Source organism: Primulina huaijiensis, chromosome 11 (assembly GCF_012295235.1).
Source record: "Primulina huaijiensis isolate GDHJ02 chromosome 11, ASM1229523v2, whole genome shotgun sequence".
Lineage (NCBI taxonomy): Eukaryota > Viridiplantae > Streptophyta > Magnoliopsida > Lamiales > Gesneriaceae > Primulina > Primulina huaijiensis.
The window spans coordinates 851,542-879,506 of record NC_133316.1 but is presented as its reverse complement, the minus strand read 5'-3'; the positions used below and the strand labels follow the sequence as shown (position 1 = coordinate 879,506).

The 27,965-nt window shown below is 35.2% G+C and overlaps 2 protein-coding genes across 8 annotated transcripts in view; one reads left to right on the top strand and one right to left on the bottom strand.

The window, feature by feature from the left end:
• Positions 1-1,633: 1,633 nt before the first annotated feature.
• The window catches only part of LOC140987925 (uncharacterized), an 86,085-nt gene continuing 59,753 nt past the window's right edge, over positions 1,634-27,965 (bottom strand). Inside the window, exons 1-7 of one of the 6 annotated variants that reach the window (XM_073456682.1) lie at positions 4,792-4,873; positions 3,944-4,022; positions 3,695-3,819; positions 2,763-2,843; positions 2,605-2,685; positions 2,301-2,396; positions 1,634-2,063 (exon numbers count right to left, since the gene is read on the bottom strand). In XM_073456682.1, coding sequence (XP_073312783.1) covers positions 1,791-2,063; positions 2,301-2,396; positions 2,605-2,685; positions 2,763-2,843; positions 3,695-3,819; positions 3,944-4,022; positions 4,792-4,821 — 765 coding nt within the window. In that variant the 5' untranslated portion in view covers positions 4,822-4,873 and the 3' untranslated portion in view covers positions 1,634-1,790. The other 5 variants (XM_073456684.1, XM_073456686.1, XM_073456685.1 and 2 more) reach the window with 5 other exon arrangements.
• On the top strand, positions 12,032-13,883 carry LOC140987525 (uncharacterized). Of its 2 annotated transcripts, none has more exons than XM_073456061.1 (2): positions 12,032-12,628; positions 13,657-13,883. In XM_073456061.1, the coding sequence occupies exons 1-2, from the start codon at positions 12,047-12,049 to the stop codon at positions 13,732-13,734; spliced, it is 660 nt and encodes a 219-aa protein (XP_073312162.1). In that variant the 5' UTR covers positions 12,032-12,046; the 3' UTR covers positions 13,735-13,883. The 2 variants fall into 2 exon arrangements, with proteins under 2 accessions (XP_073312162.1, XP_073312161.1); XM_073456060.1 differs by lacking the exon at positions 12,032-12,628 and adding an exon at positions 12,963-13,587.

Genomic DNA, 27,965 nt, shown 5'->3' with positions numbered 1-27,965 from the left:
GAGATTATTGGGTGCAATAATTGTCCTTGCTTCGTAGAGCGATCGAACCGTGGTGCTTGTGCTGCTGTGCGGTTTAAAAGATTTGAGTTGCACCATTACTACTAGCTATAGCTTTTGGTAAAGTGGTAAGCACTCAGTCCTACACACATATTACAAAAATATGGACATAAACAAGAGGTTAATCTACTGTATTTTACTTTAAAGGAAATCACAGTCATTAAAACTTAATTAATAAAATATAATATAAAATGAAGAAATGCATGAAAAAAATTCCCCTTATTTGGCCCTTAAATCATCGACATACAACAAAAATCTATGAGCAACAAGAGGTCAAAAAATTACCGACATACAACACTGGATTAACAAGGATAAAAAATAAAAAAATCAAAAATTAAACCAAATCTTGGGCAGAAAGTTGCAAAACGGAGCAATTCGGTGAAAGTTTTGTTTTGTTTTTTTACATATATGACTGAATGAAGGTCAAATGATTTTTAAAAACTAAATCATTTTAAAAAATTAAATCATGGTTAGTCATCCGCTTATTTGAGACAAAACATAAGTCTTCATAAATTTTTATTTATTTAAAAAGCTGGAAAATAATCGTCACTTGGCAGCTAGATAATGGTTAAGGACAGTGTCCTCTGGGACAGCATCGACGAAACCGATGATTTGATGACTTGGAATGGGTTACTGCAACTTTGGCTAAATTTGGAAGAGTGGTTTCAATTAGCAAGTGCAGTGGCCTCATTCATGATAATTTGATGCTTGACGGAGATAAATGCAGCTTAAATCGTGTTTGGTCAACAACGTTTTCATCTAGGTTGTCCGCAAGAACTAGTGAACTTGGCTTACCAACTGTCAAACAACGGTAACAGGTAGTGTTTGTCACTTTGCTAAAAAAAAATTGATCGTAGACTTTTAATTTATAAAATTATACAATTTTAAAAAGAAAATTTCATAATTATTTTTCTTCACTATTTGCAAATACTAAATATATCAATACAAAATTTTGAGATTAATTTAAAATACATTTAATGACATTATATCAAGATCAATTTAAAATTTTGAGAAAATTAATAATTTATGGTATAAAAATAATTTGTATATAAAATTGAAATCAACACTTTAATGTATTCAAAGGTGGAATTCATATTTTATTCCCAAAAAATGATATTTAAAATTTGGGAAAAGAGATATTTGAAGAATCCCTAGTGGATTGAACACAGTACACTATAATAGTCTTACATAAAAACTAAGGCTGCGTTTGGTCGTTAGTCCTGCCATTTCTCAATGGAGTCTTGGTCCCAGTCATTTTGCTTTTTTATTGTTCTTTACTCTTTTTATAGCTATATTTTTACAGTTTTGCCGCCATATAAATATACTAATAATGCTGAGGCTTTGAATTTTATAATCTATATCATCTCTTTCAAGGATTCAAATGTCATACTTAATTTTCATTTTTATAAAATTTACGTTTACTGTTGGCAATAACCATATAATAATAACTAAAAGTTGGCTCTAAAAGTACTATCGCTGGCAAGAAATAATATCATTGGATGTGGTAAAAAAATATGATCACCACCACATTTGATTTGACGAATATTTCTATTTTTGCATGAAGAAGGTTTCGATATGTAGTTATCAAATATCAGTATGCAGAACGTATCTGACAAAATATGATACGAGTACCCCATTCTAGTAGAATTCGTGCATGATAGTTACTCACCAATAGCATAGCAACAATTAAACCGCATGCCTATTGGTACCGCGAGTCCAACTAAGACTTCATCCTAATCGAACAAAACATAATCGTCGCTGTGATTTTCATCTCCATATCGATTATAAAAATCGCCAGTGTCATGTTCATCTCCATATTGTCCATAGAAATCACCACTATGAGGGGCAGAAGTTTCATTCTCTTCGTTGTAACTCATCTCCGGCTGGAAACCACTGTCATTACTTTCATTAGATCCATTCATTTCGAGGCTTGGCGTGTGGTCACTTCTAAGAGCACAAGAATCTGCAGTGATGATCTGAGATTGAGATGCCTTGGAACCGTGTTCCTACAATTTTATCAGTTGTATATGAGTAAATGATCGATCCTTTTTTTAAACGTCCAACAATATGTTTACTCAAGCATGTTGCATGTGCATTCTTTGTTTAAAACTCATAGACATGCCGACGAGCTTTACTGGTATACAAATTAAATAAATAAAGTAATGCACCAGTTTCACGTGAAACGCATTACCAGAATTACTTAGCGATTGAAGACTATCTTGAAAATAAAAAAGCATGCTTACCAATTCTTCATTTAGAATTTTCAAAGCTTCATAGTTAATTCTTGAACTTCGCCTCTGTAAGAAAAGAATTCTGTCATACTCGTAACATAATAAAAACTGGCAAAAAATACAATCCACCGCAATCCAAGTAAACATAAAAAAGCATCATGATATTTAATACCACTAATTCCATGAATATATCATAAGATCGCAACTTCTTTAGATTCCATTTTTTTATTCATAGAGCATTTTATCATGAATTACAGAGCAATCATAGAACGGAGCTCCAAATTATGAAAAATCCCATCGTTAAGCATACACTAACTGGTGACTTCACTTTCTCCATGGTTTTAGCAGCTTTCTTGAGCGGGGCACCTTTCTTTCTTTCAGCTGCCTTTTTCTGTTTCTTTGCCAGAAACTTATCAGATGTCTAAATTGGCAACAAAAAAGAATAGAAGCAGAGAAGAAGGAATGAGAAATTACATTTACATATTTTCCATTGATAGCTTCCCATAACATCCTTTTATAATGCATCTCCTCCTTGGTGTTGAGATATCTACTAACCTAAACAGCATTAAATGTAAGGACCAGTCATATGCTGACAGTAATCCAGAAATAGACACCAATAGAACTTGAATTTAATGATTTATTGGAAAGAGACTCTAAAAAGGCTTAGATATAAAAGAAGAAATTATCAAAGAGACAAAATGCACGTGAACATAAGCAATTGTAAAAATGGATGCACATATTTAACTATAGTGGCAGACTGTTTAGGACTTGGTGGGGTGGGGGCAAAATTTTTTATTATTGCCACAGGTAAAAGAAGACTTGGGTGGAATAAAGAAAAATTTGCACACTCCCAAAATTTTATAATTATTACACCGGACAGGTAAATTTCCAAATATTGAGAGCAGGAAAGCAACGGGTAAAAGAAGACTTGGACGGCACTAAAAAAATATTGCACATTCCTAAGATTTTATAGACTGGACAGTTAAATTTCCAAATATTGAGAGCAGGGAGCGAGCTGCTCGTTTTCATTGGTCTGCAGTCTGCTGTCTGCCACCTTACATCTCCCTCATGACTAAGGTATATGGGTTACTTAGCTATGAGGAAAGAGCCAAAGGCACTTCAGTATATTGGTTACTTGGCACACTAAATTTTTAACAAATTCTGAAGAATAATTTAAATTTTCAGTTTACACGTGCAAAATTCCAAGTGCTTGAAGAAATAGAATGAACTCAAAAACCTCTTGAGTTGGAGCTCCAATGTCATGGGCACCCCAAAATGAGGCACTTCACATAGCGATCAAAGTAAAGGTCTTCCAGATAAAGCAGAAGTTTATCTTCTATCATTACTAGTTACAATCTTTGAGAAACCAAACCCAAGTGATGGATATGAATTAATGAAGCATATACCTCAGCATCATCAATATCAGAAAGGCTGTCTGACGCATGGTTATTAGTTCGACTTCTCCTCTGCTTGAACCTTTTTACAACCCCAGAAATGCCTTTGTTGATGTCAGGATGTCCGGTTGAAGCACCTGGAAGAATTAACTTGGAATGTAAGTGAAGAAGTTCTCAACTCAGCATCTATATTTCTTACAAAAATCTTTTGCACAACAACTAACATAAGCACATCATTGTTGAAAAAGCAGCTACATTTACCATTAGGTTCCCTCAGATTGAGGGATCCACATGAAACAGCATCCACAACTTCTCCACATGAAGGTTTACTTCCTCCTACCTAAATATTTTTATTCAAACAAAGTTAAGATAAACAAGCATTTTCTAACATTTTTTGCAGTACACTGGAAGAAATAGAGCAACAATTTTTCATAAATGCAAGGGAATAATACTTGAGGACATATCAGCTCTGGCCACAAATCTCATATTCTAATTATCTCTTTTATGTTCCTAAAGGACAGGAAAGATAGCTCAAGCTAGCAGACCTAGATAACCATAACTATTTAAAGAAAGAAGGAAATCATTATATGAAATTGCGGGTCTAGATGCCGAAACTCATACATACAGTTTGACAACCGAAAAAGAGTTAATTTGAGAGCTCTGAGCTCACAACAAAAGAAGTTACTTCTGAGAATGCTTATTTCTACAGTCTCGTAATAATGCATTATTCTAACAAACATCTACTGACATTCTCACGAACTTATTAAGAATATAAGCAATTGACTGCAGAAACTCTTTTACAGTGAGTTACTGAATAAAGTATTGTTATACCTTTTTGCTTCAAACATATAATAGTACAAAATTATCAGCAACACAACTCAATCACATATAAGCAATTCCATATCACATCGTCTATCACGACCAAACTTTATTGCATCTTATCAGATTTAATCAAAGAAACTGAAAATATATGCGATATTGGAAACGCAAACCACTTGAAAAATCAAAACATTGAATCGAGCTATTCGTTACAAAAATTTTATCCAATAGAAAGCACTTTGTGAAAATCAAACGATGAATTTCTCATGCAGAAAAGGTATTTGGCGTACCGGAGATTCCGATTTGTGTATAATGGCCATTGTATAGCGCTTCCGCAAACTTCGTACGAAATTATGAACCCTGGATGGCGGTCTCATCAGAGTTCAGACTCGGTATATATATATATATATATATTCCTGGCATTGGTGAGTACATTTACCAATACACCCTTTACATTGACGTTGTGATTGATTGTATATGAGGAGCACTGTGTCTATTAAAACTATTTTTTATCTTAATAATATTTTGTTTTTAAAAAAACTTTTTATTCAAATTTAATTTATTTATTTTGTGTCACTATTTTGTACTTTTTTAAATGATAATTTGTTTACTCGATGTTGGTTTTGAGTATGATGTTGGTTTTCCAAATAAAGTTTAACAAAAATTATATTTCTAATTATCTCGTAAAAAATATAATGCTCAGTACTTGATTGATAATATAGATATAGATTCATATTATTATAATTATGATTCTATTTATTATCTAACTAGCATATGCATTGGGTACATATACTTAATATATATTTTTGAAAATGTATTTTAAAGTTTAACTCTAAAATCCAAATACTTTTTAAGAATTAAGAAGTCAATGAAAATTGAATACGTAATATTTATTGACTCTGACATCAATTTAAAGATAATTATTTCATTTTATCAAATATTACAACTTGTAAGAATCAATGCAATTTAAATTCTTTCTTGTTGATTAAGTGGCGGTTAACGATCCTGGTGATAATGCTGACTTGTAAGTATGAAAATTAATTGAGTTGACATAGGCTCTAACTGATTTAAAAAATGTTCCAAATCAACTAAAGCCATAGGGACATGTAAAAACAATAAAAGACCACCACACTGAATGGGACAAGTTGTACCAAGAACGAGAAAAACCTTCAAAATTCCATTCGTTTGCCTATTTTATGCAAGAATGCAAAACCAGCTTAATAGACAGGAAGTCCTCCACATAACAGTTAGTCTAAACAAGTTAGATATAGAATAGATATAGAACAAGGTATGCGGCTGAGCCAAGCTAAAGATCGAGTATAGAACAATGTATATGGCTGAGCCAAGCTCGAGCTTCACTAAAATTGCAAAGCTCCATGGAAGAAGATAAATCATATATTACCTTGTGCTGAAAAAACAAAATGCTGATAGCCTTTACTAGAAGCATCAACGCAAACTCAAAACTTGAGCCATTTCTTCTCTCTCTTTTCTAGCAACCGCGTTTGACGAAGAAGCATGAGCAGCCTCAGAATCAGCCAAGGCTTTTCGAGTTTTGTTCAGCTCCCTCATGAGTCATGGCAGCCTCGTACACCACCTTTTCTTTCCTATTTCGGTTCACCATTTCTTCTAGCTTTTCAACTGGAAGCCTCAAATTCTCTCTCGTCATCAAAGGCAACCAGAGCCCGTCTGCCCTCTTTCTTTGCCTCCCCATCTGCCTTCTTCGGTTGCTTCTTCGAGGTCTCTTCATTGATGGTTTTTCCATGTATTGCAAGCTGTGTATTAATGAGAGAAAAAACGTCTTTTGATTCTTCCTCTTCTTCAGCAGCCTTAATAGCAGCTGCTAACTTATTGTCCTGTTTCCTCTACCACCTCTACTACGTTTATTTGCTTGAGTCTCGTTGTGTTCTTCATTTTGAAGAGATTTGAGAGCAAGATCGAGGGATTACTTTGGTGGGAGAACTCTTGCAGAAATAGGGTTCAGCATTCCTTGTCCACATGTTCCTAATCTCATTCCTTCACGGTAACCCATATTTGCCATCATCTTCGAAGCAATGCCACGAGTGTGATTCTCCCACTCAGCAAAAATCACAGTTTCAGTCTGGACTCCTCCTTTTGAGGTGCCCCGTAAAATCCTAGACCTTGCACGGTATCTTGTTTGTGGTCACTAGAATCAGATTGCTCAAAACTTGTATCACTCTCTTCTTCATCACTCATATGGTAGTATATCAGATTGCTCAAAACTTGTGTCACTCGCTTCTTCATCACTCATATGGGAGTATTCCAACAATGTAATAGCTTCAGCTCCAAGCTTTGCTGAAGTTCCATCATCACGAAAAATAACATCCCCCATTTTGAGTGTTACGTCCCATAATTGTATTTCAGCTACTCGATGCTAGCTTTAGAATCTGAAAGTGCCCAAATACTGGAACCTGCCACCAATTGCTCCCATATCGTAGGTATGAACTTCTTTAGAGAAGAAACAGGGACATCGCCTAACAAATATTACTAGATCAGTCCAGTTCAAGATAAATGGAATAAATGCAAGGGTAACATTATTAAAAAATTTAACAGCGGCCATGCACCAATTATTTTAGAGAAAGTGGTCTACTTTAAGAAATATCATATTAGTATAAGCTAACTGAATCTGGGCGTATAATACATCAATGACAGCAAAACAGTGACATAATATCTGCGTAGGGAAGAACCATCTTGAAGATTTATGTTTTTTTATCTAGTTATGCTTAGTAACATACCATGTGATAATCGGCAATTACTACCAAATCGACACGGTGCCGCAGAAAAAACTTGCACATCTGCACTTGGGTGGTCTAGTGTTAGTGTGAGAATCCATCAAAGCCAGCCCACCCCATTCAAAAAAACCTCAAAAAGAATGATCAAATATGTCACACGATGAGAAATTTTATGATCCTAGACCTCTAGACAGCAGTTTCAATGTTAGTCACTAGAAACAAAAAGGATAAAATGATCTCCTAGAGAGTATTTAATTGAATGTAGATGCAAGCTTCTATTGGTGGCACAAATAATTGGAATAGAGCCATAGAGGTAAAAACCAACTTCTTGATTTTTAGCACCTCGGATTCATGGCAACATATTCTAAATCCAGAGTGTCTTAGAACTTGAAAGGAAGTTCTCCTTCAAAAAATACAGAGCTGATCAATTGTCACTAATGATATTTAAAAAAAATAGTCTCTTGGACCATTCTCAGAATTCAAATACAAAATTTAATAAAAAAAAATTAAAAAAAAGTAAATATCGACTCTACATTTTACAAAACATTAGAGAAAGTTCAGCATTAACAGTCTACTGACACAAGTCAAAGAGACATTAAACTCAAAGTTCTAATTCCAAATATATATTAAACCATCTTGCATGCTGACAAAAAAAACACCAAAAAGAGAAAGGAAGGAAGGAAGGAAATTGACAACCAACTACACATGGGAAAGACAGCAGGCATAAAGAAATTGAGAAGATAAAGTAGAAGTTGACCTACCAACATGCTTTCAGATGTTGGAGCAAGGAAAGTGATATTTGCATGTTCAGAGCATTCCAACTAAACAATGAGACATCATACCACCATCCGTCGGTAAACCGAAATCTACATTTTGCTCCAATAGAGTAGCTATGGTCTGCCAGTGGTTCAGCTTCAACACCTGTAGGAATAGACTCCACGCTTATATCATCGTGATACAGAGAACCCTGCAATGCATAATCACCCTCTCGTAGCAACCTTGCCCATTTCAGCTGAAAGAGCCCCTCTTCAGCATCTTTTATGGCCTGAACATGCTCCGAACGTACCTATGCAGAAGTAAAAAGAATGAAACCAGAAGCAAAAGATTCAACTAAATCAAACCATTTATTTTTCTGACGAAACTTTATTCATTGATAAAGACGTGATACTCAAACGAGTGATGTAATCATGTAAATCTTATTCATTCATGATCCCAAAACAGAATGTGTATGCTCGACGACGTCTCAGTCCTTGTTGCATATGGATAACAAAAGCACACATCCCAAACTTAATTTGGTGATCATTTTTATACTTTAACAGGAGAAAAGGAATGAGGCAGAACGAGAGATTTTAAGGTTCTTCAATTGGGAATATGATTTATCTAGCAACTTGTATTCTTCATATTTCCTTTACAGTTTACACTATATCAACTACATGTTCAGTTCTTACTCCATCTATCTGTTCTTTATTTACTGAGAATCAATCAGTTCCGAAGGTTCATTTCACAATGCACAGATAAACAAATAAAGGAAAGACAAAATCTTGCAAACCAATGGTCCAATAACATACTTAGAAAACAAACTTCAATCCTCAATAGCACAATCACGTTTGCGGGAAAAATTCGTTTGATTATTAATCTTTATTTAGCTCACTTAGTTTTGGATATGTTATCTTCTACCTGGACTTTATTTGTAGTGTTTGCATTATTCAACTGTAATGGATTCTTTCACAGCAAACTAATTTAGGCATTTAGGCATTAAGAGTCGACATGTAAAGTTGATCATGGCTCTCAAGATCCATGGAACCAAAATCAGAACTTACAAATCTAAAATTATGAATCATTAGCAAAAAATTTCAATTGTGAATTGTCAACTTTTGTCTCTAGTTTGTATATATATTTCAAAAGAACCCTAAAAATTGGTGTGAATGTTTTTGTGTAAAATAAATTACTATGGCAAGGGAAAAATAGATAAACATAATATATGTTTTATTCATATAAAAAATAATCAAACTCTAAGTGAATATCTACTACATAGATTTATGCAATAATTAAAATAAAAATAATATATTATTTAATTTAAAATCATAAAATATGTCGTTAAAATTTCAATTTTCAAAATTTTAATTGTATCGTTAATCACATTAGAATTTTGAAGTTAAAAATTAAATGTATCATAATTTAGATTAAAAATTAAAAATTTATTAAAATTTTATTAATATTATTTAAAATAAAAATAATACTCGACTAAATATTTCATGCCAACTCATCTATCAGATATAGTTTATGCAATAACTAAAAATAAAATAATATTATATATATAAAACATAAATGTGTGGGATAAAGTTTTCATAATGGATCGCCAACTTTGTAATTCATTGTATATATTTTACAAAAACGCTAAAAATGATCAGGATGTTTGTAGTGACACGTACCAGATCATCTACTAATCATCTAATAAGCATGCAATTAACTTAATTACCATAAGAAGAGAAATAACTGCGGAAAACTAAGACAATTAGAATACAGCCCAATCGAAGATTTATCAAATCTTATACAAGCAAATCGAACCATTGTTATATCCAATAGAAATAAACAAGATGCCCTCCAGCGGTCACTGACTCCGCTCCTAACCTTGCCTCGAGCCCCCAGCTCTGGAACCGTCTGGCTCGTCTAACCTAAGACTTGCTCCGTCAAATGGAGTGTCCATGATAAAAACAGGGACATGAGCTCAAAAGCTTAATACGAAAAGCATGAGTAGAACGCAAACTTATAATGTATGCAAATAAAGTGATGGGTAACTGGGGTCAAGTCAAATCCTGCTCAGTACTAGGTTCCAATCAGTGTATAGCTCCATCTGAGGTCAACTCCGCTGGGTAGGTCATACACCTAACTAGATCACAGCAGTCTCGATTTTCGTATACACGGTGGCTCCCGGTATCTAGTATAACAATAACTGAGTAGGGCTGAGCGACTCTACTAACTGACTATATCGAAGGATATACGGCTCAACATGATATACGCACATGCAACATTATATTTAATAAAGCAATAAAACATGCATATCATATAAATGCAACACATAATAGTTATGTGTATTCAGCTGAATACCTCAGTCAGTACTTTATGTACCTTTCTAACAGGTCGAGAGTACAGGGTCTACTAGTTCAAGCTTACAGGTCATGACAACCCATATAACTAATAAATTTAGGGGTGGAGGTATATGTGGGGCTGGGTTGAGCTCCAGCCCCACCTAATTTTTTTTAAAAAAAATAAATATGCTTTGTTTTAAAATTTTTATTGATTAGCCCCAACACCCAATCTATTTTTTTCTCTCTCACTCTTCGTCATCTCTATTATTTTCTTTCAAACCATCACAATTTTCATTACTTCAAATGGCCGTAACTTCATCATCGATCGTCATTTTTCAAAATCGATTGTAGATTCGGAAAGCCCACGGCATAAGCTTTCTTTTAATACCAAAATTTCGTAGTTTCTTTGTCGTCTTGAAATCAGCCATCGCCCATCGGTCGCTGTTTTTACCGAAAATCATGAGGAAATCTTAGTGTTAGACTTTCTACAGCTCGTTCTTGTTGTTCTTAGATTTCGAATTTTAAAGGTAATTTCAGATTTTAGTGTTTCGAAATTTGGGTATTTTGGTTTTTTTGAATTCCGATAATTGATATATATTAAATTGTTGATTGTAGGTACTATATTTGATCCGATTGACGATATTGATAATTTTTTTTGAATTTATTTGAGTATTATTTCGAATTTCCAGATTTTATATTAGGGATTGTCGATTTTTAATGTTGATTATTTATTATTTGGATGTTTAGATGCTATAGAAAATATAAATACGAATTTATGGAATTTTGTAGGAATTTTTGAAAAATTCAGAATTATGTAAATGGGATTTTCGAACTTATAAGGCTGTAAAAATTTTATATTTAAATATATTATGCCTTAAGATTGTCAAATGTTAACTTCGAAATTGTTTTAGAATAATTATAATTGTTCGAGGTTTATTGGATTAAAGTAACAATTATTTAGTGTTGGTAATGTTGATTTGATTCAGTTAGCCATAATAAGTTAAATTAAAGTGATATTTTATGTTGTAGACGGAGCCAAGGAGAAAAGAAACTCAAGAATGAAGAAAAGAAAATCCATCGACTCATTTTTTAAACAAAAAGAGCAGACATTGGCAAGTCAGGACCATTCCCCATCCAATATTGATGTCTCAAATCCCAGTGATCAACAGCTTAACAAATTTTCCTAGAATTGATGTTGATGTGAGTTCTCTTGAACCTGATACGGCATTACGTACTCCGATATGGAAATATCCTGTTAATCAAATGGACGAAATTAGACGAGCTTATATCAAGATGGGGCCATATCAACCAATTAAGAAAGTTTATCCACCGAACAAATTTGGAAGTCAAAATCGACGATTCCAAAGTCACTGGTTCAAAAAATTTACTTGGTTAGAGTACTCTCTTTCGAAAGATGCTGCATTTTGTTTTCCGTGCTTCTTGTTTGAACATAAGCATCTTCGTAATCCTGCATTTACAATTGATGGATTCAAATATTGGAAGCGAGTTAATGATGGCGATAGATGCGCATTTTTGATGCATATAGGATGCAATACTTCACCAAATAACAATGCTGTGGAATATCTTGACAATTTGATGAACATACCTCGCATATTGACAAAGTGATAAATGCACAATCTTCAGAAGAAAAACAGAAGAACAGATTGCGGCTTACAGCAACTATTGAAAGCATTAGATGGCTCACTATGCAAGCATGCGCATTTAGAGGGCATGATGAATGTCCATCTTCTAATAATCGTGGAAATTTTATCGAGATGATAAATTTTATAGGAAAAATGAATAAGAGTATTGGGGACATAGTCTTAGAGAAAGCTCCTAAGAATGCAAAGTATACTTTACCAGATATTCAGAAAGATGTCTTAAATATCATTTCCAACCAAGTGAGAGCCAAGATTCGTAAAGAAATTGGGGATGCAAAATTCTGCATTTTAGTTGATGAAGCGAGGGATGCATCTAACAAGGAGCAGATGGCTATTGTATTAAGATTTGTGGATACTGAAGGCTTTTTACGAGAGAGATTCTTTACTATTGTACACGTGACAGATACAACTGCTACAACACTTAAGAAAGAAATATCTGATGCACTTGGTCGTTATGACTTGCATATCCACAACATGCGTGGACAGGGATATGATGGTGCTAGCAATATGCGCGGTTCTTGGAATGGATTGCAGGCTCTTTTCTTGAAAGATTGCTCGTGTGCATATTATGTACATTGTTTTGCTCATCGGCTTCAACTAGCATTAACTGCAGCTGCTGAAAAAGAGGTATCCATTTGGTTATTCTTTTCAAAATTGAATTCGATTTGCAATCTCATCAATGCATCTCCTAAACGTCACGGTGAGTTACATTCTGCTCAAAGAATTGAAGTTGTGCATATGGTAGCTACTGGTGAACGTGATACAGGTAGAGGATGTAATCAAATTTGAAATTTATTACGACCTGGAAAGACTCGTTGGAGTTCTAATTTCGACACACTTTGTAGCATGATTGATATGTATAGCTCTGTGATTACCGTGTTAGAAAATATGGTGAATGATGGAGCTTCTAATTCGATTCGTGGTGAAGCTATTGGTACATTGATTGCGATGAAGGCTTTTGATTTCATATTCATATTACACTTGATGCATAAGATAATGGGGATAACAAATCTGCTTTGTCGAGCATTGCAAGAGAAATCTCTAGATATTTTAAGTGCAATGGATTATGTTTCAACGACTAAAACTTTGTTTCGTACTTTGAGAGAAGAAGGATTTGATCTCCTACTTAGTCATGTGAAAGAAGTTTGTGTCAAGTATGACATTGAGACACCTCACATGGAAGCTCGTTATAAATCTGGTACAGGCCGTTCTTGTCAACATAATGATTCAATAACAGTTGAGCACCACTATCGATTTGATGTATTTACAGCTGCAATAGATTTTCAAGTTGAAGAGCTTAATAATAGATTCAAGGATGAAGCAGTTGAACTTCTTAAACTTAGTTGTGCTTTGGAACCTAAAGAAAACTTTAAGCTTCTTAATGTTGATCATATCTATCGACTTGCTGAGAAATTCTATTATCTTGATTTCGATTCACAAGATTTGCATCACTTGAGAATACAATTGGATCACTATAAACTTGATGTTGCTGGCCATGAAAGATTTCAGAATTTATCAACTATTTATGAATTATGTCGAAGATTATTTGAGACAAATAAGTCAGGAACCTACGATTTGATTGACAGGTGATTTATATATTTTTATCTACGTCGTTTACTTAGTTATCTAATCTGATATATTTATTTAATTGACAGGTTGATTCGTCTTGTTTTAACTCTCCCCGTTTCTACATCAACAACGGAACGAGCATTTTCAGCAATGAAACTTGTTAAAACAGCTCTTCGTAACAAAATGGAAGCAGAGTTTTTCGGAGATTCTATGGTAATCTACATCGAATGAGATTTGGTTGAAAAAATTGATAACGATTTAATAATTAATGAGTTTTATTCTATGAAGAATCGAAGAGCACAACTTCAGTAGTGTTTTAGCTTCATGTTTTTGAAGGTATTAAATATTAAATACTCTTGTTCTATGTTTTCATGAAGTCAATGTTTACATATTTTTTATTTTAAATTTTTTAGTTAATTATTTATTTTATTAAATATAGTATGAGACGAAGCCAGCCCCAAGTAATTTTGAATCCTGGCTCCGCCACTGCTAATAATGATATAAAAGTCTTAACTAAGCTATTAGATAATCTCTTTAACTATTAGGGAACCAAGTTTATACATGTGTCCGTCATCAACAAGATTATAGCTCAAAACTGAAGCACAACTCCGTTACAAGTCCCATAGCCTCCTACTAGTGCCCGGCCCTCAATACTATAGCTAAACGACCCTCAAATATAGACTGGAATAGCTCGAAAGCTCAGAATTGGCGAATAAGAATGATCTGCGCAAGCTCTATATATAAACAACGATCGGAAGCTTTGAACTCGTGATCGAATGCTCTGATCCTGCACTTCAGATCCACCGAACCCACTTCGGATGGTCCGAACTCTGCATGTCTGTCGCGTGTCCGGACAGCTGTCTTCGGAAGCTCCGATCTACACATCGGAAGTTCCGGTCTCTGCACCTTGTCTCCTTCGAACATGTTCAGACGTTCCGAACTCTCTTCGGCAGATCCAAACTCTGATCGGACACATCACTTGACATTCTGAACCCCTCAGACGTTCCGAACCATGATCCCTACTTCCGATCTCTTCGGACGATCCGATCTCGATTTGGCGGATCCGGAACTGCTCAAAATCCTTAATCTCAATTGCGGGTTCTGAATTGATAATTAACCTTATTTTGCTAAATTAAGAACCCCTTAGTAATGTTTAATAATTATAATGGAACTCGGGTCACTACAATGTTTCTTTTAAAAAATTAAATTATTAAGATATGATTAAAAAAAATAAAAAAATACAGTAAATTTTATGATACATATCTTCAACCTGACCCATTTCATTAAAAAAATATACTTTTTATGTCAAAATATTACTTTTCACAGTAATTATGGATGAAGTTGACCCTTCTCAAAGATATAAATTCGTGATACTGTCTTAGAAGAGACCTACTCAGTTTTTGAATAAGTCGACGTATGCAAGAATTTTATTAAGAAGAAAAACCATATTTGTTAAGGTATATATGATAATTTGATGATAATGTTTGAAATAAATATCTCAATTATTTGGTTTTTTTTTAAAAAAATTTAAAAGAATAAATTTTATTTCATACCATCACCGAAAACTTTAGAAACCGGAATCGGAACCATATTTAAGCCATTTTGTTTTGGTTTTGCGTTTAATTAAGATTGGAACCTTCGGTTTTGGAAACCATGGTCAGACATCTTGAGAGATAGTATCTAATTGTATAAGTACAATAGTTGTACAATAATATCATGAAATACAATGAATGTCCGATCACATTAAAAAAATTATCTATTTTTATTTACTTCTTTAAATTTCACTTACAACAAAAAATAAAACCTATGTTATGTAGTGACGAGTATGTAACAACTCATGAGGTGAAACTTGAAACAATTATTTGAGATTAAACAAATGAAGTACATTACTCGATAAATATGAAATATGGAAATAATATAATAATTTTTTTCAAAGTTGGCAAAAATATTGAAGTTCATAAATGAGTCCTACCTATTATTAACAAAGCAATTGATAAATCATTGCGTATTTTATAAAAAAAACAAAACAAAATATTCAAATAAAATGACACAATTCAACAATCAAAATGATAATAGAGCAACAAATTAAAATGAGATCTAATATGAAGAAGATGATGATATACCATTGAAAAAAAAGATACAAATAATGAACGTTGCAACAAAGCGTAAAGCTAAAATGTTCCAGAATGGGTACAAGACAAATTTCGAGAAAAAAATTCAAGCTGCAACGAATATATTCGTTGAGTCTTGATGTACGGTCACATTGCTTGTAACGCCCCGAAAATTTGAAGGTCCACGTGAACCACATGCATGGAAGTTATCAAATTTCTTACGTATTTTATTAAATGATTTTAATGCATTAAGTGCATGATTATGTGTTTATTTCTTGGTTATTTAAAGTTTCATGCATTGAGGTGTTAAGTTGCATTTCGCGCTCGAACGAGCAACAGAGACCGAGGATATTTAGGAAAAATATTTTTATTTAATAGTTAATTTTAATTATTTAATATAATGTGTATTTAAGGGAGAATTTTGAAAATGGGCCTTGGTTGGGTATTTTTACTCGTCAGTCGTATTTTAAACCGGTACGCAAATTTTATCGATCCGGAGGACTTTTGGGGGTTCGGGCAATATTTTCAAAAATATACCAAAACGAAATATTTTTCGAGAGTGTTATTGAGCTTTTGGGTTTATTTTAGTGCTTAATGAGCCCAAAATCCTTTTAACCCTTTCAAATTTTAATTAAGGGCCTATTAGTGCATGTTTATTTAACTTAAACACTACCCAACTAAACCCTAAACCTAATCCCTCAAGGTGGCCACCCCCTCCTTCTCATTCAGCAGCTTTTCAAAAGAAAAACCAGTAGCCTCCTTCGAAATCCTCCATGGTTTTCAAGAAAAACTCATCCCCGCCTCTCTGGTGCAAGCCCTAAGCACGTATCTTCGAGTTTTTGAGCATAAAAACGTTAAGGCATACCATGTATCTTCTTTTTCTCATCATTCACGTCGTATGTATGCTGATATATGTGCTATGTATGTATAATGCTCCGTCCTTGCATGATATTATGTTTAAGCATTCGGTTTGTCATGAAATCCGCATGTTTTGCTCTCAACTCATGTTTTCCTTGAATGATTGTGTAAGGGGCTGCTGGTCCATGTCGCTAGGGTATTGAACATGTCAAGGGACAAGGGACATAGGGGCTGGAGTCGGCTAGGGATCGAGATTTGTGAGGGCCGATCGGTTTATGGATAGTGCTTGGGCTCGGGTTTGGTCAGATCGAAGGATTTGGGTGTACAGCCATGCATGGCTCGATTCAAACCAAGAAGCTAACCCTCTTGGGTCTGTGATAGGGCTGGTAGAAGGCCATGAACAGCTGGTTGTGGTCTAGGAGTCGGTCGAAGGAGCTAGGTTTAGGGGTGGCTCGGTTGTCTTGTTGCGGCGGTGTATCGAGGGGTAACGCACGGGGCTGGTGTTTGGGCAGTAGGGTTATCTAGGTCTTGTCAAGGAGAGTCCCTTGGGTTCAAACTTGGCCCTAGGGTTTGCTGATTCGGGGCTGGTCCGGTCTAGGGTGGGCTAGGCTCGAAGATTCAAGGCTAGGTGTGTTAGGGTTTTCGGATGACAAAGACAGAATTTTTCCAGCAACTTTCAGGCTTCTTTCGTGAGTCATAAGTGGTCTGGAAAGAGTGGTTTAGAGGCTGGTCGAGTAGGTTCAAGTCATGGTTTAAGTTGGGAAATATTTGGTTAAGTTTCTGGTTGATTCGGGTTAAAACCGAGACCCCGGTCCAAGTTTTAAAACGAGTCGTAAAATTTTTGAAACGACTCGATTTTAGGTCTAAGAAATGCTTATTAATATGTTTTTAGATGTTTTAAGGAGTTTGGTCGGATTCGGGTCGAAATTTTGAGGTCCATAGGTAAAACGGTCATTTTGGGTTTCCAGGGACAAAATGGTCATTTTGCATCATAGTCAAGTTTTTAGTCCTGGCAGAGCCCTAAACACGATTTTTCATGTTTTAAATGTTTGTGTTATCATGTATATGACTTTTTATGTAATTATGAAAATATGTTGCGTGCTTGATTTTAAGGAAAATTTATGTATATGCATGATTTTAAATGGTGAATATGATGACATGTTTTTGAAGGAGGGATGAACGAAATTTAAATTAAGAAAACAAACACGTATATGATGATATGATGTTATATGTTATGAAATGATTATGCTTTGACAGGTTATTATTATGCATACGACTTTTTAAGATCATGAATCGTAATTTTATTACGGTACTTTTCATTGTTGCCTGTTATGTATATGTACTCGTTATAACGTTACAGATGTGTTGAGTCTTTAAACTCACTAGGTGTGAATGATGCAGGTGAGATTTTCGTTGAGGAGACTGGAGGTGATGATGAATGAACGGGCGGAGCTGGTGGCGCACGTTAACCCGAGGACCTTGTATTCTTCCGCAAGAATATGATTTTATGGGAACACGTTTAAACAGCTTTTTAAGTGGTTGATGATTTTATTTTGTTGAGGGTTTTGACAGATTTTAATATGCTTGACGTTTTATATTTTTAAACGAAAAATTGTTTAGGTTGGTTGCTCTTTTCATAATTTTAACTGTAGTTATTTTATTCAGTTATGGTATGATTTCACAAAATGCATGTTTCGAATTTTATGGATTTATGTAGGCTTGGTTTCGGCCATTGCATTTAAAAAAAAAAGTTCAGTCAGATTTTTCATTGCTGCTATAAATACAGACCAAGACCATCAACAAAGAACAGAGAAAAAATATACGAGTGTGTGAAAAGCAGAAAAGAAGAAGAAGGACACGCTCAATTATTATCAGCTTACAAGAAGCAATCAACCCAAATTTGAGGGAATACTTCAGCTATCAGCTTAGATTAGAAGCACAATTCTTTCAGTGTGTGAGAACACTTTCTTGTTGTGTTCATAGATCAATTCTCTCACACACACACACCACCACTCATAAATACAGAGAGTTGAGCTTATAGAATAGCTGAGTAGGTCTTGCACAAAGACAATAAACTTGTGTATGTAGTCTTTGACACATAAACGTTAAACAAATGTTGGCTAGAAGGTGTTGCCTTCAGTTTAGACTAGGAGTTCAGTTAGGAAGTAGCGTAAGTCATAAGTTGAGTAGGGTTTGTACAAAGCATTGTATAAATCTAAGTATTCTAGTGGATCCTACCCAAGGAGGTAGAAGGGGTGACGTAGGAGCAGTTGAAATCTCCGAACATCCATAAACATGTCTTGTGTACTTAACTGTTTAACTATTGTTTTCAAACTGATTTGATCAGTTCGAGCTGTTATCAGTTCAGTTCTCATCATAAATGAACTGATACAAGCAAGAATTGATCTCTCTTATTTCAGTTAATCAGTTTACACAAGTCAAAAAGCTTTAAACTTATCAGCTTTCTTAACGAAGAATTACTTCGAATATTTTTCGCTTGGTTTAAAACCAAACTCGATTTAATTCATCGGTGCTTACATTCTTAGAACACGAGTGGTGTGCTGTTGTTGACCCACCAAAATTTAATTAATACTCTCTAAATAAACTTAGTGTAATGATGAGCATGGTCGAATCCACAGTGAACGAGAGATTTATTTCTTTCGAGAAAAATGTAAATAAAGGGGGGATTTTAAAATATTAATTTAATAAAATGTTAAACTAAATTTTTCTAAGAATGTAAAACAATAAATTTAAATGATAATTAATCAACTAAAATAAAATGAAGATTTTAATGCGAGAAATATCTGATTCAAGGGAGTTCTACTATTTAATTATATCACTGTTCATCAGCTAACAAATAATTTATTCAAGTTGTTCCAAGCAATTAACCTTAGAATTATAGGGATAGCTGCTAAAATTCTTGTGTTTTCCTAAATTAATTGACCGAACCCAGCATCCCGTCAAAACTTATCAATAACCAACTAGGCACGATAGTATTCCATATTAATTAACGATAGCTTTTAGATTTGTGAAAACAGTTAATCCTGAAATTTAATAACCGAGATAGCTGCAATTGATAAATCCAGTTTTGTTGATTTATTTAGATTAAATATATTATGATAGTACAACACATCTAATCTATGCCACTCGTGTACCAATCATTCATGACAATTACGGATCACTGAATTCATGGTTAGCAGTAGAAAATTATATATCGAATTAAATTGTCAGATTAATCGATATACAATATTCATATAATTAAATCATAAATCGACAAATATTGGAACAAAAAAATATTGAATTTAAGAACGAATACCTCACAGTGATAAATTAAACAATAAAAACATTCCTTAAATCAGACTAGAAAATTAGCCAAACATAATTTTGTATACAATCTCCATGAATATTAAATAAAATTAAAACAAAAGAGTACAAACTAAATGATTTGCACAACCACTCTTGACTTCCACGTGAGTTGCTTTTTTGTTGGAGGAGACTTCTTTTTTCTTTTTAAATCTTCTTGTGTGCGAGATTTTGTGTGTTTTTTTTTTTTTTTTGAGAAATCCTTGCTGCCGCCTCCTTGTACTCGTTGATTAGGTTGGAAAGAAAAAGGAAGTCTCCTTATTTTTGGGTCCAAAAAAAGTATAAAAGCCCAAAAAATCTAAATATAAAACCTAATCACTAAAATCTAAAGATATTAAAAAATATCCACTAAGAATATTGAGTTTTTGATAAGTGCAATTTACTGTACTTTTATTACTTGTTTTTAACTTAGAATTTTGTGATTCTTGAGCAGGTTTTATGTGATTTGTTGTTGTTTTTGTTGTTGTAGTTTGGAAGTTTAGAATAAGAGTTTGGAGTAGTAAAATGTTGAATTGGAAAGTGCAAAAGATAAAAATTTCAGAAGCTCCAGCGCACCCGCGCTAACACAGGCACCGCACCCGCGGTAATTGAAAATCGAATTTCAGAAGTTCTGCCGAAGCTGTACCGCACCCGCGGTCCTTGTTCTACCGCACCCGCGGTCACAGAAGTTTGAAAATGAAAGTTTTCCCCGAAATAGCAGCGCACCCGTGGTGCCATCTTTACCGCACCCGCGGTCGTTGACAGACAAAGTCCGGAAATTATGAAATTTGGTGTGCTGCGCATGGGGGTTGACGACTTTTGTGTTTTGCGTGCAAAGACTTGTCTATGACTATAAAAGGCTTCTATTATTCACTATCTAGGTAATGGGGGAGCCAAGGAATGAGTGGAGGCTGCTGAAAAAGGATTGAAGATCAAGTTCATCAAGTTCTTGAGAAATCTTTTGCACAAATCCGGGGACGGAAACTGCACTTCAAACTCTTGTTCTAAGTTCTTCTTTCTTTTATTTTTCAATTGATATTTCTTGTTTTGTAACTATGTTTTGTTGTTTTGATTGTGTTATTATGAACTAAGTTTTATTTCTAGAGGAATGATGGAACAAAACTAGAAACCATATGTTGGAATCTATGACATAAGTTATTTAAGTTTTTCATCTTGTTCATTTGTATTATTCCAATCTTAATGCTTTCAATTTATTGGCCATAAGTTGAATGATTTATATGTTTACAATTTATCACTTGGAAGAGGAAATTATAAACAAGAAAAAGAACAAATACATCATTAGTATTTATAGAGTTCGGGAGGCCTATAATGCTATTGAAGCCTATAGAGAATCTAGTGCTTGAAATGTTATTTATTTATAGATTGTTGATGGGAATGTCACAATTCATTTTTAGATAACCAATATATACTTATTACTTGGAAAAGGGAGTAGATAATATTAGGATTCTTGGCTAATGAATAAGAAGAATTTAGAATTTTTATAACATAGCTAATAGGAATTACACATGGTGGATAGTTGCGTGAAATCAAACCTCTAGATCTTTTATTCCATTGTTATTTGCTATAAAAAGTTTGGTGTTATATTTTACTTAAATCCATTTTCAATTTAGTTATTCTTGCAAACAAATCTTTTAAGTGATTTTTCTAAATAAAATTGAGACTATTTTAATTACAAGCATTAATATACATTTAAATACATACTCCTCGTGGGATCGACACTTGTACTCGAAAATACATTTTATTATAACTTGACGTCGTGCACTTGCGAGCAATTAAGAAAACACGCAACAAGTTTTTGGCGCCGTTGCCGGGGAATATTTATTTTAAATTTATATTAATATTGTTACCAATTAGTCTTGATTTTAATTTAGAGCTGTTCTTATTGTATTACATTAAATATTGATTTGTTTCTTATCTTTGTTTGACAGTGCATGCGAAGATCACAAAATCTTGACTTGCTTATCTTTGATCCTGAGATAGAAAGAATCGCAAGAAGATTAAGAAAGGCAAGAAGAGAAGAGATCCAAGCAATGGCTGACAATAGAGATAATGAAAATCCACCCCCTGCAATACCCATCAGAGATCATTTTAAGCCGGTATTAAATACTCATTATTCAGGAATAGCAAGAGGGACTATTAATGCAAACAACTTTGAGCTCAAGCCCGCATTAATAAACATGGTTCAACAAAACCAGTTTGGGGGAGCAGCTACTGCAGATCCTCATCTACATCTCATAACATTCCTTGAAATCACTGACACGGTAAAAATAAATGGTGTTTCTGATGATATAATTCGATTGCGTTTGTTTCCTTTTTCTCTTAGGGACCAAGCAAGAGGATGGCTCCAATCGCTTCCTTTGGGGAGTATCACTACATGGCAAGAGTTAGCAACCAAGTTCCTTGCTAAATATTTTCCACCTGCGAAGTCTGCACAGTTGAAAATTGAGATAAGTACTTTTAGGCAGACTGACTTTGAGCAATTATATGAGGCATGGGAACGGTATAAGGAGTTGTTGAGGAGGTGTCCAAACCATGGTTTTGAAGATTGGGTACAGATTGAATTATTTTATAATGGTTTGAATGGACAAACAAGAGGCAATGTGGGTACAGCAGCGGGTGGCACGATATTTGCCAAATCACCTGATCAAGCATATGATTTACTTGAACAAATGACCATTAACAGTTATCAGTGGCCGTCTGAGAGGTCGGGAGTAAAGAAGCAAGCTGGAATTTATGCCATAGATCCTATTACATCACTCACCGCACAAGTTTCAGCTTTAACAACTCAAATTGCAGCTATGAATAAGGCTAGTACATCAGAGGTTGAAAATGCATTGGTTGTTACTGCAGAACCACATATTCCTGATGAGGCTCATTATATCAACAATAGGAATTTTGGTGGCTACGGAGGATATCGAGGTAACCCTCCCCTTAATACATATCATCCAGGTTTGAGAAATCGCGAGAATTTCTCATATGCAAACAACAAAAATGTGTTGAATCCTCCACCGGGGTTCAATACACAAAAAGGGGAAGGAAAGCCGTCTTTTGAAGATCTAGTTGGGACGTTTGTGGCAGAGTCTGGAAAAAGAATGGCTAAAACCGAATCTCGTCTTGATAACATGGAGACACACATGGGTAATATGGGTGCCACGATGAAATCTTTAGAAACACAGATTGGGCAACTAGCCATTGCTTTAAAGGATTAGAATAGAGGACAGTTTCCAAGCAATACAGAGGTGAATCCTAAGGAACAATGCAAAGCTGTCACACTCAGGAGTGGCAAGGAAATTGGTATCCCAAAACCTGTTGAAGAGGGTATAGAGATTCTAGTTGAGGAAGATGATGGACAGGGTGTGAGTGTGGACAAAGAAAAAGTAGAGGAACCTAAGAAAGTGATGGAACAACAACCTTTACCGAAGGTGAATCTTCCATATCCTAAGAGGTTCAAGAAGAAAGGATTAGATGACCAGTTTGCAAAGTTTTTGGAAATATTCAAGAAAATACACATTAACATCCCATTTGCTGATGCATTGGAGCAAATGCCCAATTATGCTAAGTTCATCAAGGATGTGATGTCCAACAAGAGGAAACTTCAAGAATTTGAGACTGTAAAGCTAAACGAAGAGTGCAGTGCCATACTCCAGAACATACTCCAGAAGAAACTACCATAGAAACTCAAAGATCCAGGGAGTTTTACTATTCCTTGTGTTATTGGTGGTTCTAGAATAAATAGGGCCTTATGTGATTTAGGTGCAAGTATTAATTTTATGCCTTTTTCTATTTACAGGACTTTGGAGCTTGGTGAGGTGAAGACTAGCACTATTACTCTGCAGCTGGTGGACAGATCACTTACATATCCACGAGGGATAGTGGAGGATGTGCTGGTAAAGGTAGACAAATTCATATTTCCTGTTGATTTTGTCATTCTAGATATGGAGGAAGACCAGGAGACGCCACTTATCTATGGAAGGCCGTTCTTGGCCACCGGAAAAGCTTTGATTGATGTGCACAAAGGCGAGCTCACATTGAGAGTAGGTGGAGAGGAAGTCATGTTCAACATCTACAACACCATCAGAGGACCAAATGAGGTAAGTACTTGTAATAGTATTGATATAATTGATTCATGTGTATCTCATATTGGTGCAGGTAGGATGACAAAAGATTCCTTGGAGAGATGCTTATTGGAATCAGCTTCTATTTTGGATGAATAGGATTGGGATGTGCGAGAGGAATTACTTGCTCTCAATACGCTACCTAAAGAAAAGATAGATGCCCATCATGAAGAGTTACTTGAAGACGCAAGTAAAGAGGTACCAAAAGCATCCCCTGAATTGAAGGATTTACCGAGTCATTTGTGCTATGCATTCCTAGACGAGAGTTCGTCATATCCGGTAATTATATCTTCTGCTCTTACTAGTGATGAGAAAGATAGGTTGTTGATGGTGTTGCGAGAATTTAAATCTGCTTTGGGATGGACAATTGCTGATATAAAGAGGATTAGCCCTACTGTTTGTATGCATAAGATCTTGATGCAGGAATCTTATTCTCCGTATGTTGATCATCAGGGGAGGCTTAATCCAGCCATGAAAGAAGTTGTGAGAGCTGAGGTATTAAAATTGTTAAATGTTGGTGTTATTTATGCTATATATTACAGTTCTTGGGTTTCACCAGTACAAGTAGTGCCTAAGAAGGGTGGTATAACCGTGGTGAGAAATGAGAATAATGAATTGATTTCAACTTGTCCAGTGACTGGTTGGCGAGTGTGTATAGACTACAGGAAATTGAATAATGCGACTAGGAAAGATCACTTCCCCCTCCCTTTTATTGACCAGATGCTTGATAGAGTAGGTGTTTATCATTATTATTGCTTTCTAGATGGTTATTCAGGTTACAATCAAATTGTTATAGCACCGGAGGATCAAGAGAAGACTACCTTCACTTGCACCTATGGTACATTTGCTTTCAGAAGAATGCCATGTGGTCTTTGCAACGCACCTGCTACTTTTCAGAGGTGTATGATGGCCATATTTTTTGACATGGTCGAGGAAATAATGGAGGTTTTTATGGATGACATATCTGTTTTTGGTTCATCATTTAATCACTGTTTGCAGAATCTAACGCTTGTTTTACAGAGATGTCGAGAGAAGAATTTAGTGCTGAATTGGGAAAAATGTCACTTCATGGTTCCAGAAGGTATTGTGCTTGGGCATAAGATTTCGGCTAGAGGGATGGAAGTTGATAAAGCCAAAGTTGTGGCAATTGAAAACCTCCCACCGCCAAAGAATGTGAAAGGGATAAGAAGTTTCTTAGGACATGCGGGGTTCTATCGTCGTTATATTAAAGATTTCTCTAAAATTACTACCTTTATGTAATTTGTTAGAGAAAGATTCTACATTTATTTTCGATGATGATTGTTTGCAGGCATTTAACAGGATCAAGACAGCACTGATTTCTGCACCCATCATGATAGTGCCTGATTGGAAGGAGCCCTTTGAGCTCATGTGCGATGCTAGTGACTATGCTGTGGGAGCAGCATTGGGACAAAGGTGAGACAAGATGTTCAAGGCTATCTACTATGCAAGTCGTACACTTAATGCAGCCCAACAAAACTATACAACTATTGAGAAAGAGATGCTAGCAGTGGTGTTTGCATTCGACAAGTTCAAAACATATCTCATTGGTACCAAGGTAACTGTTTTCACTGACCATGCAGCTATTCGTTACTTGTTTGCCAAAAAGGATGCCAAGCCCAGGTTGATATGATGGATACTCCTACTTCAAGAATTTGACTTTGAAGTCAAAGATAAGAAAGACTGTGAGAACCAGGTGGCAGATCACTTGTCACGCCTGGAGCTGGAAGAAAAGACCGAAGGTGGAGTTATCAATGAGTCGTTCCCAGACGAACAACTCTTCAAGGTAAATGTTACACATCCTTGGTTTGCAGATATAGCTAATTTTCTTGCTGCAGGAGAATTACCAACAGATTTAACTTATCACCAAAAGAAGAAATTTCTTCATGATGCCAAGTTTTATCTGTGGGATGACCCTTTCTTGTTCAAGAGATGCGCTGATTAGATAATTAGACGATGTGTAGCAGAGGAGGAAGCAGGGATGATTCTAGAGCAGTGTCATTCTTCACCCTATGGTGGACACTTTGGAGCATCTAGAACAGCAGCTAAGGTATTACAGTCAGGTTTCTATTGGCCTAATTTGTTTAAGGACAGTTATACTTTAGTAAAGTCTTGTGATAGATGCCAAAGAGTTGGCAATATTTCTAGACACCATGAGTTACCATTAACAAATATTTTGGAAGTGGAACTTTTTGATGTCTGGGGTATTGACTTTATGGGTCCATTCCCATCCTCTTTTGGTCAATCTTACATTTTACTTGCTGTTGATTATGTTTCTAAATGGGTGGAAGCAATTGCCACCAGTACTAATGAAGCTCGAGTTGTTGTTAAGTTTGTCCACAGGAACATCTATACAAGATTTGGAACACCTAGAGCCATAATCAGTGATGAAGGTACGCATTTCTGTAATAAAATTTTTAACTCACTTTTGGCCAAATATGATGTGAAGCACAAGGTGACACTGGCATACCACCCACAAGCTAATGGGCAAGCAGAAATATCCAACGGGCGATCAAGCAGATCTTAGAAAAAACTATGAAGACAAACCGGAAGGATTGGGCAATCAAGCTAGATGATGCGTTATGGGCGTACAGGACTGCATATAAGACACCTAACGGAATGTCACCTTATAGGTTGGTCTTTGGGAAAGCTTGCCATTTACCTTTGGAACTGGAGCACAAAGCATTTTGGGCTGTGAAAAAGTTGAATTTTGATATGGGAGCATCTGGCGAGCAACGACTGTTGCAACTGCACGAAATGGAGGAATCCCGGAATGATGCATACGAGAATGCTAAGATATACAAAGAAAGGACCAAGAAATGGCACGACAAGTATATTCTTCGAAGAGAATTCAAGCAAGGACAACAAGTATTATTATTCAATTCTCGTTTGAAGTTTTTCCCTGGTAAGCTAAAGTCGCGTTGGTCAGGGCCATTTGTTGTAGAAACAGTATACCCTCATGGAGCTATCGAGTTAAAATGCAACGATGGAAGAACCTTCAAGGTGAATGGACAGCGGATTAAGCCTTACTATGGGACTGTAGTAAGGAACATTGACATCATTGGGTTGAGCGAACCACCATGAACAAAACTGGTATAGTCGGGCTGACGACGTTAAACCAAGCGCTAATTGGGAGGCAACCCAAAATTTTATTTTATTATTATTTTTTTTTTATTGCATTTTGTTTTCGGTTTTGTTTTTTTTTTCTTGTATTCTTATTTTAGGTTGTTTATTTTTAAAAAATATTGTGTGCTTGTTTTTTCCCAAATCTTAATTAATCCCAATTGTTTTCTTTTCAGAAAAAAAAGAAGAAACTTTCCCGAAAGCCAAGCGCACCGCCGGTAAAACTGGAGCGCACCCGCGGTTGTGGTGTATACAAAATACTGAAACTTTCCCGAAAGCCAAGCGCACCCGCGGTTGTGGTGTATACAAAATACTGAAACTTTCCTGAAAGCCAAGCGCACCCGCGGTATATTCTTGAGCGCACCCGCAATCGTGGTTTTTAAAATCAGAATGGGGCAGAAATGACGAATAAACGAAGAACCCTTCTCAAATTTCTCTCCTCCACTTCGAAATTCCTCCACTCAATATACATTCCTCCACTCAAAATACACTCCACACTTACATTACTTCAAAAACTCCACTAAAATTTCCATGTACATTTCATACAATCAACACCAAACCTAGGGTTTGAAAGGGGCTCGAAAATTTCATCAAGATTTGATTGGAGCTTCGATTTTGTTCTTCCAAGAAACATTTCTACACTCGAGGTGAGCAAATCCATAGTACATTTGTTGAGATTCAAAATTATTGGTGTTATTTACTATGGAAGGAAGAAAAAAAAAATTTGACATTTATTGGAGTACATTCTTGATATTGTGGATTATATTGGTGTGTATATTGTTGAGGTGGTGTTATTGTGGTTAACAA

Coding starts and splice junctions, on each gene's coding strand:
- LOC140987525 (XM_073456060.1), top strand. CDS start 12,986: ATGCATAAGATAATGGGGATAACAAATCTGCTTTGTCGAGCATTGCAA. Junction 13,588..13,656: donor ACCTACGATTTGATTGACAG/GTGATTTATATA, acceptor TTTAATTGACAG/GTTGATTCGTCTTGTTTTAA.